The sequence below is a fragment of the Ochotona curzoniae genome, unplaced genomic scaffold (genome assembly GCF_017591425.1).
Source record: "Ochotona curzoniae isolate NIBS_2020 unplaced genomic scaffold, NIBS_Ocur_1.0 contig_2404, whole genome shotgun sequence".
Taxonomy (NCBI): domain Eukaryota; kingdom Metazoa; phylum Chordata; class Mammalia; order Lagomorpha; family Ochotonidae; genus Ochotona; species Ochotona curzoniae.
The window spans coordinates 13,007,664-13,026,109 of NW_024465451.1; the positions used below are offsets into that span (position 1 = coordinate 13,007,664).

Consider the following 18,446-nt stretch of genomic DNA (forward strand, 5'->3'; position numbering starts at 1 on the left):
TTTCTTAAGCAAGTAGTGTGTATCAGGAAATAGTCAATTCTGTTAGGATATACTAGTGAACAAAACAGCCAGTAAACAAAATGTGCTGTTAAGTCGTGGACATCTTTGATGCCTTGGAAAGCGATGAATCTGTGGATGAAAGTAGGGTATGACACATTGGAGAGACCGCAGGTTGAAGTGGGATGATGAGGATAGGACTCATTAAGAAGGTGATGTTTGAGCAAAGACTTAATGGAAGAGGGGGTCGATCCTGTCCCTGTCTGGATTCAGAGCCTTCTGCAGAGAGCCTAAGAGACTGTTTGATCTCGGAAGGACTATGGCATTGAATTGGGAACATGCCCATTGCCCACAGTCTGGGTCCTGGTGCCCAGCGTATGTTCCCTGGATTGCAGGGAGCACCCTGGAACAGGTTTAAATGAAGGCTTCATCTGTGTTGACTGCATGTGGGTGAGTGGTCTGGGCTGAGAGAATGGGCCTGTCCATCCCCACAGTGTGATGTTTTATAGTCACCACGTGGACGAGAGAATGAGATCTCTGCTGCTCAGTCTAATTTCATAAAGAATTACTCATGAAGATGCTAAGATGTGAGAACCAGACCGAAGATCTTTGAAACCCTGGAGCCATGTGAAAGGCCTGTAAGAGTAGGGCGGTTTGAAGTGCAGACTGGTGGGTCTACTAATTCCCCAGCAATCTGCAGAGTAGCCTGTGGTTTCAAAGGGAAAGCACTTACTGAACATGTACCAGGTGCCCAGTGTCACACTGGTACTTTCCCAGTTACCTACAATAGTCACTTAACCCACAGTGGTCACTTAGTCTAAACCATCCTCCTGGGAGAGTTACAGAAAAGAGTGGGAGACAAAGAAAGAAGTCTTCCATCTGCAGGTCATTCCCCAGATGGACAAGGGAGAGTGCAAAGGGAGAGGGTACTTTAGAAACCATCATAGAAACAGAATGAATTCAGTAGAGAAAAATAACAAAACAGAAATCTGATTTTTTTGCAAACATCAATAAAATTGATAAACCTGTAAGCAGATTAATAAAGAGAGACAGATTCCTAATATCAGATATGACAGGAGAATTGCCACTTCTCAACCCTTATATATTAAAGGGGTAATAAGGAAATATTGTCAACAGTTCTGTGTGTGCAAGTTTGTTAACTGAGATAAATTGATATCTTGAAAGACATAAAACTGCCAGAAGTCATGCAAGGTGAAATACATACTTGATACTTGAATAGGCCTATGTCTACTAAAGATATTAAACCAATAATTAATAACCTCCCAAAACAGAAAACACCAGGGCCAAATGTTTTCCCTAGTTAATTCTATCAAAATTCAAGGGGAAAAAAAAGATACCAGTTCCATAAAATCTCTTCCATAAAATAGAAAAAGGAGAAATGCTTTCCAACTCATTTATTTGAAAGAGGGAGAGAGAATAGTCCATCTGTCGGTGTGTTCTCCGAGTAGCTGCAGTGGCTAGGGCTGGGCCAGGCCTGAGTCAGGAGCTTCATTCAAGTCTCCCATTGGAGCCATAGTCCACTGATTTTCCCAGGCATTAGCATGGAATTGGATTAGAAGTGAAGCAGACAGGACTTGAACCAGCACCCATACAGGATGCCAGTGTCACAGATGGCAACTTTACCTGTTACACCACAACACCAGCCCACCCCAAATCCTTCTAAAATAACAAAACCAGATGACAGCATTAATAAAATGAAAACTGCAGACCACTGTCTCTCATAAACATATTGCAGAAATCCTCAACAAAACATTATCAAATGAAATTTAGCAATATATAAAAAGAATTATATGCCACAACCAAGTCAGATTTAGTCCAAATGTGCAAGACTAGTTTGGTGTTAAAAAACCAATGAGTATGTTTCATTACATCAACAGGCTAAAGAAAAAATCATATGATCATATCTGTAGATATAGAATAATTGTTTGGTACAATCCAACCTGAAGTCATCATCTTTTGAAAATTTACAAACTGAATATGGAAGAACTTATCTCACTCTCATTTTTAAAAAGTCATCTACAGAAATCCTATAATCTAGCATCGTGTTTAATGATAAGAAAATAGGTATTTTCTTCTTATAACCAGGGAAAAGAATGCCCCTTTTTTCTACTACTATTGAACATTATGCTCAATGCCTCAGCTAATATAATAAGACAAGAAAAGGAAACAAAAAGCATAAACACGGGAAGGAAGAGCTAAAAGTATCTCTTCACCGATAATATGACTGTGTAGAAAATCCTAAAGGTTGACAAAAACAAAACAGAAAAACACAAAAACCTCCTGATCACAGAATATGAGATTATTCTACAAAAGACTATTACTTAACATTTTACTAGCAACAAACAACTGGAATATTTTTTTAAATATTTATTTATTTTTATTGGAAAGGCGGATATACAGAGGAAGAGATACAGAGAGGAAGATCTTCCGTCTGATGATTCACTCCCCAAGTGACTGCAACGGCTGCAGCTGAGCCAATCCAAAACCAGGAGCCAGGAGCTTCTTCCAGGTCTTCCACGCAGGTGCAGGGTCCCAAGATTCTGGGCTGTCCTCAACTGCTTTCCCAGGCCACAAGCAGGGAGGTGGATGGGAGGTAGAGCTGCCGGGATTAGAACCAGCGCCCATATCGGATCCTGGCTCATTCAAGGCGAGGACTTTAGCCACTAGGCCACACCGCCAGGCCCAAAAACTTCAAAATTTTAATGAGAGAAATATTGCTAAATAGAGATTGCATGTTTTCTGATAAAAAGAAACATTTTTTAATTTTTTTTTAAAGATTTATTTTTATTATTTTTTCATTGGAAAGGCGGATATACAGAGAGGAGAGACAGAGAGGAAGATCTTCCATCCGATGATTCACTCCCCAAGTGAGCGCAACGGCCGATACTATGCCGATCCGAAGCCAGGAGCCAGGAACCTCCTCCAGGTCTCCCACGTGGGTTCATGGTCCCAAAGCTTTGGGTTGTCCTCGACTGCTTTCCCAGGCCACAGGCAGGGAGCTGGATGGGAAGCAGGGCTGCCGAGATTAGAACCCATATGGGATCCCGGGTGCCCATATGGGATCCCGGGTGTACAAGGTGAGGACCTTAACCACTGTGCCACCGCGCTGGGCCCTAGAAAGAAACTTAATGTCGTTAAGATGTCAATCGAATATGTGGATTTTTCCCAACTGGATATGTCGGTTCTTTGTGTTCTCAGTCAACATCTCAGCAAATCATTTTGCATATGTCAACAAATTTGTTTTGAAGTTTAAACGGAATGGGAAAGAACCCACAGCCAAAATAATGCTGCTGGAAAAACAAAGCTGTTGAGTTCACACTCCCTGGCTTTGGGCTGACAGTAAAGCTGCAGTGTGGTCATGGCAAGAGAATAGATGAATAGATCAGCGGAACAGGAGAGCCAGTCCAGAAACTGATGTAGTATACAAATGTAGCGTGTTCGTCTTTGACAGAGGACCAGGAGCAATTCAGTGGAAGAAAATTGGTTTTCAACAAATGCTGCTAGATCCATTGTACATCTCTGTACAAATAGATTACTCTTTCATGTTTCACAAAAAGTAACTCAAAGTAAAATCTAAGTAGACTTAAATGTAAAGCACAGAACTACAAAACTCCTGGAAGATAGGAGAAAATCTAGGTGACGTTGGAGTTTGGCAACAAATTTTTATATACAAAGCCAAAAACACAAATCCACGAAAGGAAAAAAAAAATTGTTAGGTTGATTTTGTTGAAATTTGGAATTTGTGCTCTGTGAATCACACTACCTGGAGAATAGCAGACTAGAAAACATCGACAGAGAAGGAAGAATGTGTGTAAAACACATATAAAGGATTTGTGTCCAAAATATAGAGAACACTCTTAAAAATTCAGCAGTAAGAGAATAGCCAGCCAGTGAAAAGAAGGGGAAAAGATCTGAAGATAACACCCCATCATAGAAGATATGCAAATGGCAAATAAACATGTGAAAAATACTTGTGCGATGCCTGCACAAGTGAAAATGAAAGCAATGATGACGTACTATCACACGCCTGCTAGATGGGCTAAAATGTAAATAACAAAACCTGATCATCTAGAATGCTGACAGGCATGTGAAGCAGCAGGGTTCCTCACAGCAGGTGGGGGTGCGGAATGACTGGATCCCCGCACAACAGTTTAGCAGCTTCCTGTAAGGCCAGTCCCCAGCTGTCTGTCTGGCATCTGCCTAGCTGACTGGAGACCTCTATGGCCATGCAAAGACTGCACATGAATGTTTTATAGCAGCTTGATTCATGATTGTCAACAACTGGAAGCAACCGAGTTGTCCTTCATGGTGCATGGAGAAGTGCACTGAGGTTTATCCATGCAGTGGGATGTTCAACTCTGAAAGAAAATGAGCTGTCAAGCCTCACAAGGCATAGAGGAACCTTAAACGCATCTCTGCTCCGGAATACTCAGCTGTCAACCACTGTTATGCTGCTGTGACAAAGAACCTTACAAGTTACGCCTCCAGAGCATTTGCACCCGTCCCCCTTAACTAGCCATTTTCTGCCCCCTCCTCTTCCTGGGTCACCTTCCCAACGTACCTGTCTTAACCCCATCCCCCAGACCACTTGAATTGCCTTGAATACCACGTACCCTGGACCTAACTCTGGTTGCACTTACGCTTGGGAGTAGTTTTTAAATTACTTACCTGCCTTGTTTACTAGAATACAAGCTTCTGGAGGGCAGGCATGAACTAAAACAGAAAACTCAGATGCCACCCCCTACCCCTTATTGCAGAGCTTCCAGAAACTTCTCTAAAGGACCCTGAGCAGCAGAGCAGAAGCAGCACAGACTGCAAGCAACCTTCCTCACACATGAAGACTGATGAGGCTCTCCCACTTCAGCTGTGTTAAATTTTTGCATCCTATGCTATAATGTGTATACATTGCTGTATTATCTCTTCTCCTCATCTTGAAGTGCTTTTATTGCTCCACAAAGACAGAGTGTGTTTGTGCTGGGCTGGCTTTGAGGACCCTAGCCTTTATTACGTAGCCCCAACACTGTGGCACCCACTTTGAGAAGGCTGGACTCAGTGATTTAGGGACTGTGTTCTCTGAAAATCGTGATAATGAACTTATCTTGTGCTGCGGGCCAGCTAGAAAACTGGATATAAGTTTTCACTGTGGGTTTCATTGTAAACAAATTTCCCTTTATTGAGCTCTGTGATTGCATTGGAATGCTGGTTGATAAGAAATTCCATTTCCTCTGCTTCTGATCCAGTTCCTGCTAATGTGTTAGCTTGGGTAGAGTTGGGTCCCTGCTACCCGCTGGATTGGCTTTGGGGCTCCTGGTTTCAGCATCCCAGCCCTAGCTGTTATGAGTATTTGGGGGGTTAACTAGTAGATGGGATATCTCTGTCTTTTTGCCTTTCAAATAAAATTAAAAGAAATGAATAGATTAAGTTTTACAAGCCAGCAGGCATAGTAGCTGAGGTTGGTATAACCTTTCAGTGGCCTTTATAATTTCAGGTATTCACTGATCTTCCCAGCAGTGCTTATAAAATGTGTATTGTTATATCTACTCTTTGCTTTAACACTTCTTTGAGAATTAAGAAACTGATTGTGTCCTAACTGAGGCTATATGCTAAGTGAAAGAGCTCCTTTCTTAAACTCTAGCCTTCTTACCTTTAATCCAAGTGCTGTTTTCTACCAAAGCAAGGGTTTTGGTGAGAAGAGATTGGTTTTGGGGGCATTCTTTTCAAAAGCGTAAATAATACATGCATTTGGTTAAGGCTGCTTCAGCTGTGTTCAGAGTCCTGGCTATTTTTCTAAGACCTCTGCTGAAATGAGGGTTTGAAATGTAGTTAAGATGCCACTTGGGGACATCTACATCCCATAGCAGGGCACCCACTTTAAATCTCGCTCTTCCACTTCCTGTGCGGCTTCTTGCTAATGTGCACCCTGGGAGGCAGCAGGTGATGTCCCAGGTGTTTGGATATCTGTTACCCGTGAGGGAGACCTGAATGGAGTTTCAGGCTTCTGGCTTCAGCCTGGCTCAGTCATGGCTATTGCAGGCATTGGTGAGTGAGCCAGCAGGTACAAGTGAGAACATTCTCACATTCTCTCTCTCTCTCTCTCTCTCTCTCGCTCTCTCTCGCTCTCTCTCGCTCTCTCACTCTGGCTTTCAGATGAAATAAAAATGTGAAAATAAAAATTTAAAAAACGTTTGAAAGGATGTGGAGTCCATATGAAGTACAATGATCTGTTGATGATGACAAAACTGTGGACAGAAGAGATACTTGGCTATTTATTTATTATCCAGGCTGTGCCATTGAAATTTCCTCACTGTATCCAGATTGCATCTAATTCCAGTCAGGTTCATGGTGTACCTCTGTGATTTTTGTAGTCAAACATATTGCTTGCTCCTGGCAAATGTCTCCTGCCACAAGAGAAAGGTAACAGTGCTGTTGTTTACCTTTTGTTACAATGCCTGGCATAGAAACATGGTAGATGTTCTCATCCCTTCTATTCTGCAGTACCATGTATCTCAGCTGGTTCTGTCAGGCTTCATGGTGCTGTGTCACACTTCCTGACACCTGTGAATTCTGGCTCCCTGTGACTCTCCAATATGATAGCCTTGGTGATGATGGTCACAGATGCAGAATACGAATTTGAATTTTGTGGAGCAAATGCAGGTAGCCCGTGCTCCAGTCACGTCTTTTCCTGGACCTTCCTTCACAGCCCCATGTAACTGGGTCTAGGGGCAGGGCTTCTTTGGAGGATTATGGTTGAGCTGAATCAAGTAATTAGACCCAGTGTCTGGTTCATGGTTTAAGCTCTATAAATATTAGTTCCCTTGTTCCTTTCATTGCCACCCAGAAAGGGGAGTGGTATTATTCTTAAAGAATTATGGAGGCAAAATTGAATGGGAGCTGTTCCTGCAGGTCATTGATAGAAAGCCCCTGTGAAGATTGTCTGTACTGGCACAGGCCAGCATGCCTGGAGAGCTTATGGGAGAGTCACCTGCCAACCAAGATGATGTGGATTACAAGGCCCTGGAGACAAGATCAGCTGCAGTCATGTCGGCACCAGAATCACTGGTTGATCCAGTAGGACACAGCTGATGAAAGGTATTGCAATACCCAGTAGCAAGAGTAGAAAGAAAGGCAGGGCCTCCAGAAAAATTCCACAAATTCCAGAAGGCCCAGATCAAGCCGTGCCTCTCCTCTTGAAGTGGTAGAAGGCATGTCACAACACGCCAAACATCATCACAGGTGGCTGCACTGGAGGTCACAAAGAGCAGAGGGTCAGTAGCGTGCAAGGCATAGTGGACCAGTGCATCCCAACTGGGAGCGAACAGAGACCCTGACTGTAACACAGTAGGAGCCAGTGGCAGGCGGTTGTCAGGAGATGCTCCCCTGGAGGAGGAATGCTTCCATCTTGAAGCCTGAGATGATCTGTAGTGTTTCACTTTCCTTCCAGAGAGGCTGTTTCGGAAGGAAAAAACAAAATCAGGATGAAAATCTTTGGTGACAGGACTGCTACAGCTAGCAGGGTCACTTGCTTTGGAAACACCTCTGTGATAACTGGAGAAATGTGTTCCCACTAGAAGGGTAGAGTGAACCCGTCCCCGCAGCATGGTGACACTGTCCAGCTTTGCCTAAGCTACTATATTTCTTTCTTTTTTATTTAAGATCTATTTATTTTTATTAGAAAGGCAGATTTACAGAGGAGGAGAGACAGAGAGCTGTTACATCCTCTGGTTCACTCTATAATGACCACAATGGCCAGAGCTGAGCCAATTCAAAGCCAGGAGCCAGGAGCTTCCTCCAGGTCTCTCATGTGGGAGCAGGGTCCAAAGGTTTTGAGCCATCCTTGACTGGATTCCCAGGCCACGAGCAGGGAGCTGGATGGGAAGTGGAGTAGCCAGAACATGAACAGGTGCCCATATGGGATCCTGGTACTTGAAGGAGGAGGATTAGCCAACTGAACCATTGCATCAGCCCCAGGCTTCTGTATTTCTTATGGGGCATGACAAGAAGTGAGCTCTGCATCAAGATATTAGCACATGAGGTGAGGGAAAGGGCTTAGTAGAGGACTGATTGGACAGTTGATTAGAACATGTCCATCACTGATCTGTGGAGTCCAGAGTCACTTCTTCATTTCCCTCAGCCATCACCACCCCCTTCTGCGCAACCAGATGAATTGAGTCCAACATCCTGTTGGATACTTCTGTACTTATTCTCTGCCATGTGTTTTGTGCTACATTTGCATGGTATAAGAGGGAAAAACACGTAAATGCCAAGTTTAAGGGCTATAACTGTGTACTAATAGTCATTGTGTCCCTGACCCCAACCAGTGCCTTGCCAGTGGCAGTTAGCCAGAGTAGACAATAAGACTGAGTGGCAACAAAGTGTTGATTAGGCCTTGTACCAGGGGCTGGCATTGATCCTCAGTGTAATCCTCACAATAATTTTATGAAGTCAGCACTAGTATAATCTCTGTTTCAGAACCTGGAAATTTAAGAGCATACAACAATTAAGTAACATGCTATAAATCACACAGCTGGTGAGGGATGTGTCCAGGGTCCAGGGTGAAGATCCAGCAGAGCTGACTCTATTGGTGCTGCATGTCTATTGAATGAATGAGTGAAGGGCAGGAGGTGGAAATATATATATAAAGAGAGGGTATAAGAACAGGCACAAAGCTCAGGTGACAGTCTGCACTAGGTGTGTTGGAGTTCACCAGTGGGATGGATTGGTTCTACTTGGAAGGGGAAAACATCATGAAAAATTCTTACAGGAAGTGGTGTTTGAACATTATTACAGTTCATTTGCCAGGGCAGGGTTAGGGAGCAGAGCCAAGGCTAACCCCACTTTTGTCCGGAATCCTTCCCACCCCTTCACACACTTGCTCAAGGACATTCCTCCTGCAGCCATTCCATCTCTACTACATCATGAGAATTTCTCTTATTCTAAGAAGATTATAAACATGCTGAAATACTTCCCAACCTCAAAAAATGTTGTCTTTACTCTCCTTCCCCCATCAAGCTATTGCCCCATTTCTCTCCTTCCTCCCCCCACTCCGTCTCCCTGTCCCTCTCTTTATAGCAATATTCTAGAAATAGTCTCTGTGACTCTGGTTGTTCTCCTGTTTTCTTGTAGCTCAGATGAGATCTGTATTGTCCCCCACACTCCAGTGGATCAGTTCTTGCCAAGATCGCCAGGCCTTCCACATTGCCAAAGCCAGCAGAGGATCATATGACTGCACCTTATCAGGCCATCAGGGTGTTCTACAGTTGGTCTCTGTGTCCTTCTTGCCACATTTCTTTCTCTCAGCAACTGGAACGTCACATCCTGATTATTTCGGTACCAGACCAGACCAGTTGCTCCCAATGCTGACCCTTCCAGAGCACCCTCCCAACAGGGAACTGTGCAGTGGCTCCTAGTAACCTACTCTATGGTAATTCCAATCTCTTCATCAAATGCGGCCTTGAGGCTCAGAGCTTCCATGTGCCAACCACTGGCCTTTGTACCTCATTGTTCACCCAGAATCCATGTGCTGCTGCAGGGAACCATACATTGCCTTTTCATCACATCCTCACCAGGGACTGGGAAGGAACAAGGTTTCCCATGCACACAAGGGAGCTGAGAATCTGATTTCCCACCACCTGCCCCAGTGCTCACAGCTTGTCAGCGCATCCTTGAACGTTTGTGATTCCAGCTCCCACGCTGTTGCCATTCATGACCCCGGATAAAGTGGAGGAGTGGAGGTCTGGTTCCTTCTCTTGGCTCCCATCCGTCCCTTTGGAGATCCTCTGGAGAGCCAGTGGTTTACACCCCTCATGTCTGCAGCACAAAGGCCGCTCTTACTGGTTGCAGGGCCACGTCTTGCCAGATAAAAGGCCAGTACAGAGGCCCAGAAGAACAAGAGCCGAATGATTGGATCAGGCATCTATCTGCAGGGCCTCCTGGCATTTGGAGTGTGAGTGCCTGAGAGAAACTAAGTATGCTGGCCTGAGGGGTTGGCGACAGTTACTCTTGGTGGTTTTGACCGCAGCTGCCCCAGAGGTCCCAGCCTGCCGTGTGAGTCAGAATCCCCAACACTCCCCTTATTCTTCTCTCACTGGGATAGTCAGGAGGCCATCTCTGAGGCATTTTAATTTGGTAATCACCCCGCTACATGGCCCACTGTGCCCGGCTGTACATGTTAGACGTCACTGTTGCCTTGGAGATGAAGGGTGGATTGAAAACTCTTCCTCCTTGATGTTTGGTGACCTTGTACTGCCCTGGAAAGAGCTGTATCCATGTCCCTTGCCTTCTCTATTGGGTTCTGGCTTCCCTGTGTTCCCTCGTGGATGATGTGAATCTGTGAACCCTGGGCCATCCCCAGCCTTTAGCTTACAAAGTACCTGTCCAGGAGTCTAGAACACATACTTTAGACAGGAAAGATGTGGTCCAAGTGTTGAGTTATGTTGTAAATTTATTTCTGCCATGCTTTGTGTTATAAAGGGCAGCTACCACCTATCTTTCAACTTCCTTGTGAAACTTTCTGGGACCCTCAAAGACTGCAGGGAACTTCCAGTGTGAGGCCAGTGGACAGATGATGGGCAGCAGGAAACAGGATACCTAGGGATTCGGCTGCTCCAGTGCTTGCGTGCAACCTGTGGGAAGGCTGTAGGAGGCCATCTGGGTCCTCTAGCTAGACCAGCTCTGGCCCCTCTGACCATTCTCAAGCTGTTGTGCTCTGCACCTCCTTGTATGGTCACATTTATGGCAGTGACCAGTCTTAGAAAGAAGTCATTCAAACTCAGTACCTGCTGTGTGTCAACTGTATCACCTTAGATGAGATCCTGTTTTCTTAAGAAAAAAAGTGATTGTTTGGTTTGATAGGCCCAGTAACCAAGAGAGAGAGAGAGAGACAGAGAAATGAGGACAGTTCTTCCATCTGCTGGTTCACTCCCCAGATGGTGACAAACAATGGATTTGATTTAGGCTGAAGCAAGGTGCCTAGAACTCCGTAGGAATCTCCCTCATGACTGGTAGAAATCCAAGTAATTTGGGCATCTTCAGCTGCTTTCCCTGGTACATTAGCAGGAAGCTAGATAAGAAGTGGAGCCAGCAGGTGCTCTAGTACAGGATGCTGGCATCATAAGTGACAGTTTAAATTGCTGCTTTCCAATGCCTGCCCTAAGTCCCTGCTCTGGCCACGCGCCATGTGTGGATGAGTCATTCACAAGACCTGGTTACAGGGCTGTTGAAAGGAGCCTAGAATGTTTTCATCACTGTGCCTAATCCTAGCAAATTCAGTAATTACCCTCAATTTTTTTTTTATTTCTAAAGTATAGTTAGTTTACATAAAGAAATGCTGTTTTTCTCTTATTGAAACCGTTGACTTTCTTTTGCCTACCAAATAACATCCCAACCCTTTGGCATGTCATTTGCATTTCAGGCTTTGAATTTCACTGGTAAGAAAGGCTTCAAAATGTAAATTTCTAAATGAAGCTGCATGTGGACACAGATGTGTGTGACTGACTTGCTCTAGGAAGGGCTCTGGACTTGGCCCCAGGGTGTCTAGGAATGAACCAGGTAATGGCAGCGTCATCTCTCGCCATCTGGTACTGGTGCTACCACCCTACCCATGGCCCTGCGGAGCAGCTGGACACCAGAGTGCTGGCATTGGGCCAAGGGTGAAGGTGGAGGACACTGGGACTCAGCTGGCAGTCAACCAGGCTCACACAGGTGCCCTGCAGCCACTAAGCTGTTTGCCAAAAAGACCCTGTTCTTCATTCGGATTTCATTCCAGAGTGCAGAGAGTGGAATTTTGGGTAACAGGGCAGTGACTCCAGTCCCACAGTGAACCCACAAAGACAAACTCAACGAGGAGACCTGATGGCAGTCACACATCAGCCAAGCCAAGGCCAGAGCACAGCTCGTTTGAAGCACATTCCGAAGTCCCTGGCCTGTGGGCTCCTGGAACTGCCTTGCTGGCCGTGCAAAGTACAGTGGAAGCTATCAGGGTCATTTTGTTCCTCGTAGGAAGTGTATAAGTCTTCTGTGTGTCCCTCCTCTGCACAGGGAGCCAGGGGCAAGGTTAACTTAGACCCCGATGCCAGGAATTTTACAGTGTGATACGGGATGCTCACCACCAGCAATTACAGCCTGGTGAGTGCTGACAGGTATGCACATCATGTGAGAAGCAGGGAGGGGCTGGAGGAGCACAGAGGAGGCTCGAGGCCTCCCAGGGCAGCCAAGCTTAGCTGTAAAGAGCCAGTAGGCATTAGGCAGCTGGGAAAGGATGAGGGATAACGTATGCAAGGTGAGCAGGAGAGCATCTCCCGCTGGAAGTGTAACAGTTACAACATGAATCCCAAGGACACGATTTTCATGTCTGTATTCAGGCTGCTGTTCATGGCTCCCACTGGGCAGTCACAGTGTATGTGCAGAGAAAATAAGATGAGACTGGGCATGTGGGAACATCCCAGGAAGGCGGAAAGGCAGGGTTCATCTCAAGCAGCTTTGTCCTGTAGAGCACCAAGTGCCACCTCCCCAGTCTGGAAGCCTGATTGAGGTTCCTGACTTCTTTGGTATGAGACTAGTGTAAAGAATCCACGTGAGAGGCAGACATTCAGCTTGGTAGTTAAGGTACCCACATCCCATACCGCGGCTTGATTCCCAACTGCAGCCCCCAGATCCAGCTTCCTGCTAAAGCAGATCCTGGGAGGCAGCAGGTGATGGATTACATAACAATTCCCATCAGCCATGTGGGAAACTTGGATTGCGTTTCCAGCTCTTGGCTTGAGCCTGGCCTATCCTCAGCCACTGGGACCATTTGGGGAGTGACCCAGTAGACAGGAGCACAGGAGCCTTGATGTGGAAAAGGGACTGAGGTGCTGTTAGCAGGGAGTAAGGCTTTATTCCAGATGTGGACACCCTCACGTCATCATGAATTGAAAGCCCAGGGACTATTCTGTGCCTGGCAAGCATGTGACTTTTCCTTCTCTCCCCACAGGCCTGCTGAATTGGCCACCAAATACGCAAACTTCTCTGAGGGAGTGTGCAAGCCTGGCTATGCTTCTGCCTTGATGACCGCCATCTTCCCCCGGTAAGCACTGCCATTTTCCTTCCTCGTGGCCTAGGTAGCCTATGTCACCATACACCACCTTCACCACCATACACCATCTTCCAAGGAAACATGAATCTGTTCTAACGTCCCTCCTGGGTCCTAGAAAGGCCTTTGCTTGTTGGTTCCTGGCCTGGCTACACTCTGTGCCCTTGCTGTGTCTTGCCCCATGTCTGCTTCTTCTATGCAGCACAGCTCATCTATGCTGCCAGCTGGAATGAGCTAGAGCCTCCATGGCTGTCTGATAGAGGTCAAAGATCTGGAACAGTTATGACTGCAAAGTGGAGAGGCTCTTGTTTCCTGGTGTCAGAGGTCTAGCAGACGTTTTTGAAAGGCAGACCCACAGCTGGCATCAGAGAGGACGATCCCAGTAAAGCAAGAACAAAATGCCTTCTGGGACTGAATATTAGCACCTTCCATCTTGTTCCATTTTGCTCCCATCTTGTTTTTCTGACTTGTTGAAAAAAGGGGCTCAATCCAGGGAGTTCCTTTCCTTTCACCAAAGGAGCTAAGGGATCTTACCACAAGATCTGAAACCATGATATGGACCAAGGACTAAAGAGCAAGATTATCAGGTTCCTCTTGTTTTTTTTTTTTTTAAGTGACAGGAATTTCTGACTCAGAGTGGCTGAGGGAAGGCTGTGCAGGACACCCAGAGGGTGTTGGAATGTAGTAGCACTTGGACCACCACAGGAGTCCCAGGGTGGGCTTTGCTCCCTTAGGGAAGGGCTCGCCTCCCAGCTCTTGGGAGGCTGAGTGAGGGCACACAATGTGCCTGCAGAACAGTGTGGAGAAACAGCTGGCCCCAGAGTAAGCCCAGGGTCTTGGGATTTATCCTGCTTTACTTTCTTAATGTGAGAAGTCCCCAGCTGAGCTCTATGTGTAGAGCTGGGGGCTGTCCTTGCTGAGTATCTGGGACTTCAGATAGAGATCTCTTTGTCCAGGGACTGCCTTCTGAATTGGTTCCAACTATTTGGCTCCCCCCACCACCAGCTATTTATTGAGTGCTGCTAATGTGTCTGGCAGTGTGTTCTACAGTCCTACATGTGTTTCCGTAAGCCTGCAGGATTCAGTCTTGTGGCCTAGACACCTGTGAGTTTTCATTGACTCGTGTAAGTTTCCTTTGCTTTTTCTAATTAAAAATAAGTCAGGCATGTGGTTTTGAAAAGCAAGAACAGTACAAAAGTGTGTGTACTGCCACTCCAGACCTCCTCCCCAGAGAGAGCCAATGTTACCAGAAAGGGAAATATGCCCGCCGTGTTTATTATTCTACACCTTGCTTTTTAACCCCTAACTCTATATGTTAGGGAAGACCTCATTGCCAGCACATATGGGTCTGTCTTATTTTCAAAATGATTACATAATGTACAGTTGGGCAAATATGTCATAATTTGATTAAAAGTTAAGTTTATCAAAGTATAGTACCAGTTTGAATTTCAGTGTAGTTCTGACAAACTCATGTTTTTTGAAATCATCACGATAATCAGTAACATATTTCCATCACCCCCAAAAAGTTCCCTTGAGCCCCTCTGTAATTGACTCTGCCCCTACCTCCAGCCCTGGTAACCTCTCATCTGTTTTCTGACCCTGAGGAGTTCCTGTGCTGTGGGATAAATGGAATCATATAGCATGTAGCCTTTTGAGTCTGCTTCTTTCATTTAGTATAATGCATTTGCAATTCACACGTGGGTTATGTGTACCAATTATCTATGCTTTTTTGTATTGCTGAATAGTATTCTGTACTGTGGATATTACACAGTTTGTGTGTCCACTCTAAGGTCAAAAGACATACATTAATTCTGGTCTTGAGTAACTACGAATAAAGCCACTATCAGCATATGTGTACAGGTTTTTTGGTGAACTTACATTTCCTTTTTCTTGGGTAAATACCTATAGGTGGAATGGCTGAGCCTCCTAGGGTAAATGTATATTTGTTTTATGAGAATCCAGCAGACTGTTACGCTAAGTGCTTGTGGCAGCATGTGAGACAGTTCCAAGTGCTCTACATCATGGCCATCTGTCTTTAATTTTAGCCCTTCTGATAGGTGATAGCTTTATAGTGACATTTCACTATTACCATATATAGTTTAAATGTGCATTTTTCTAATGATTGACAAGATTAAGACATCATTCACAAGTTATTTGCCATTCTTTTAGCTTCTTATAACACACTGTTCCAATCTCTTGCTGTATTTTAACTTGTTGTGTATCTTCTTGAATTGCAAGAGTTTGTAAAATGTCCTGGATAAAGGCCTTTGTCTTCTTAGTAATTTGCAAATATCTTCTTGTATTTCTTGTCATTCTCATAATATTGTGCATGCAGTAGAGCTTTTTGATTTTGATAAAATTCACTGTATTGATTCTTTTCTTTTGTAGAATATGCTTTTGGTGTTATATCCAAAAAATCTTTTCCCAATCCAAGGTGAAAGGGGTTTTTTGTTTGTTTTCTTCTAGAATTTTTTCTGGTTAACTGGATTTGTTTTAACTTAACTTACTTATTTCTATTTATTTGAATGGCAAAGCAACAGAGGGAAGAAACAGAGAGAGATATCTTCCACCTGTTGCTTCACTTCCCTTGTGCCAGTAACAACTGAAATTAGGCCAGACCGTCCAGGATTCACATGTGAATGGCAGGGACCCAAGTCGTTGGGCCTCCCAGGATGGACATTAGCAGGAAGATGGGTTGAAAGTAGAAGCAGGACTCCATTTCAGGCACTCTGATATAGGGTATAAGCATCGGAAGCCACAACTTAACCACAAGGTCTGCCCCTTTAGAATTTCCACAAGTTTGGGGTTTTACATTTAGGCATATTACCCATTTTGAGGTTTTTAGTTTTATTTTTGCTTTTTGAAACTATTTTTCCTGAAGATTTTCAGACCCTGAATTTCTTCTAAATTGGTAATGACCCAACCACATTTGCTTCTAAGGCCCATTCTCTGGGAGTGTTCAGTTCCAACTGGGGAAAGATACCTGAATCCTTAGCCTTTCCCATCTACCATTATAATTAATGCCTAGAATAATCAAGGAATCACACAGGCTGAAGGAAGTCATCTCCCTACTTTTACAAAAAAAAAAAAAAAATTGATGCCATAACATCAAATAGAACTGCTCAAGGTGTTTTTGTTTCTTTTCTTCAGGAGAAAAGAATTAAATGGAAACTTTTCTTGTTGTTACACTAACGGGTCTATCACATCTTCTGAATTGAAAAACCTCCTATGTCATTTCCTTCCAGCCATGGCAACATAGAAAACAGGGTCTGATGTACTGTGTAAGATTCCACAGAAAGGAGTTGCCTCCTGTCCTGTGGAGGTAAATAGGGTTTACAAACCCTAGACACAAAACTGTTTTGTTTTTCTCTCCCTACCCTTTCAGTTAAACACAAGCATGCAGTCAGCAGGTTAGCTGCTGCACAATCTTCCTCCCTTAGAAAAGCAGAAACACATTTTAAAAAAAAATACCAGTTGTCCAAAGATTGCTGAGACAGAAGTCAATGACAATTTCCTGCTCCAGGAGAAAAATCCCCTTTCTCATCCAAAGATGGGGATCGTGTATTTGAAAAGAAACGGTGATAGTTTATCCACATGTGAAATTAGCCTTGCTGTCTTGTCTTTGTGCTGTTTTATCATATCCACAATGTAATTGCAAAATTGGACCTTTGTTTTTATTCAGTGAATCTGTGTCACAGGATAAGCCAGGACTTGAATATATAAATATGTGTCATGTTTTAGCATCTCTATTCATTTCAAATTAGAAAACAGATTGGCAGTTTTCTGCTACAGTTCTCTACTGTGCTTATCATAATGGTGACAGTGGTGAAACCAAAGGACATTCTCAAGTGATTCTTAAAAGCCCTGAAGTCATCCATCCTTGCTGTTTTGACCTCTGGTTTGGGTGAAGAGGTGAAGAATTCACCACCATCACCCCTAATAACCTGCTTCGAATCGAACATTACCCTTCAAGCTTGTGAAATCGCTTCTTTGCAATTAGGCAAAAGCACAGCAGGAAACCCATGTTCAGGGCTTCTTTCTTCCTGGAGAAATACACAAGAAAGTTGCATCCCACGGGATTCTCTCTTGAATCCGAGAGGTGAAACAACAGAGAGAACTTTCTGCATTCCAAGGCATGGAGGTTATTTGTAGAGGAATCAGGACCACCTGCTTCAGAAGGCAGCCACAACACTTGCCGAGTCCCAAATTCAGAATTCACGTTTTCCCCACGAGAAGGAAAGCACCTGAAGGTCAAGGAATATGTTCCTCCCGTGAGAAGGAATCCCATGCGGTACCATGGCTACACGCGGCCTCCCCAGGGTCGTGCGCCCCTGGCCTAGAGGTTACACCTCACTCCGCCATCTTTACTCCTTCTTGAGTTAGATTCTGTGATAGTGAAAGGTACCAATGAGGTTCACTTTTTTTTTTTTTTAAGATCTACTTATTTATTTGAAAGAGTTACAAAGAGATCTTCCATGTGCTGGTTTAGTTCCTAAATGGCCATATGCTCAGCACTGGACCAAGGAGCCTGTAACTCTGTCCTGGTCTCTCATGTGGGTACAGGGACCCAAGCACTTGCACCATCTTCCACTGTTTTCCCAGGCACATTCACAGACAGCTGGAAAACTGAGATTTGAACCAGCACCTATGTGAGGTATCAGCTTAACCCACCATACTGCAATACCACCCCATATTCTTTTATTTATTATTTAAAAGATTATTTTGTTTGAAAGACAGAGTTACATCAGAAAGAGAGATCTTTCATTCCTGGTTCACTCCCCAAAATTCTGTGTTGGTCAAGTGTTCGCTGTCCGACAGCAATGGATTTGATGCACAGAGTCGATAGTAACACAGGTGAACTACAGACTGATGGTCAGTAGCTAGAGTTTATTAATGACATGAGGCTTCGATAGACTGAGTGTCACATGGGATAAGGGAGGAGGCATTGAGGAGCATACATAGTTCCTATAAACCTGTCAATCAATTGTTTCCATACCCTTGTCTGAAAGGATCATATTTGTTTATCCAATCAAGTGTCCTTGTTCATATGATATCCATTCAGTTGTCCTCCTATAGTCAAGGCTAGGTTTGGTTGAAACCAAGAGTCAAGAGCTCTTGTGGGTCACCCGTGTAGGTGAGGGTCCCAAAGACTTGGGCCATGCTCCACTGCTTTTTCCAGGATGTTAGCAAGAAGCTGGATCACAAGGAAGCAGCTGGGACACAAGCCAGTGGCCATACGTGATGGTGGCATTGCAGGAAGGAGCCTTGCAAACAGCAGCTGGTGCTGGCCCCTTTTATGATAGCAATAGTTTTAGAACCAGGGTAAGAATATAGAATAAGCAAGAAAATATTCCTTCAT

The 18,446-nt window shown here is 44.5% G+C and overlaps 1 protein-coding gene across 5 annotated transcripts in view; it reads left to right on the forward strand.

Moving 5' to 3' along the window:
* Positions 1-18,446, forward strand: part of ST3GAL3 (ST3 beta-galactoside alpha-2,3-sialyltransferase 3) — a 221,900-nt gene that overhangs the window by 118,213 nt on the left and 85,241 nt on the right. For 4 of the 5 annotated variants that reach the window (XM_040974347.1, XM_040974349.1, XM_040974351.1 and 1 more), the window contains one exon: positions 12,989-13,081. The exons of the other annotated variant lie outside the window; for it this stretch is intronic. In XM_040974347.1, coding sequence (XP_040830281.1) covers positions 12,989-13,081 — 93 coding nt within the window. The remainder of the gene's footprint in view (positions 1-12,988; positions 13,082-18,446) is intronic. 5 annotated transcript variants of the gene reach the window in all.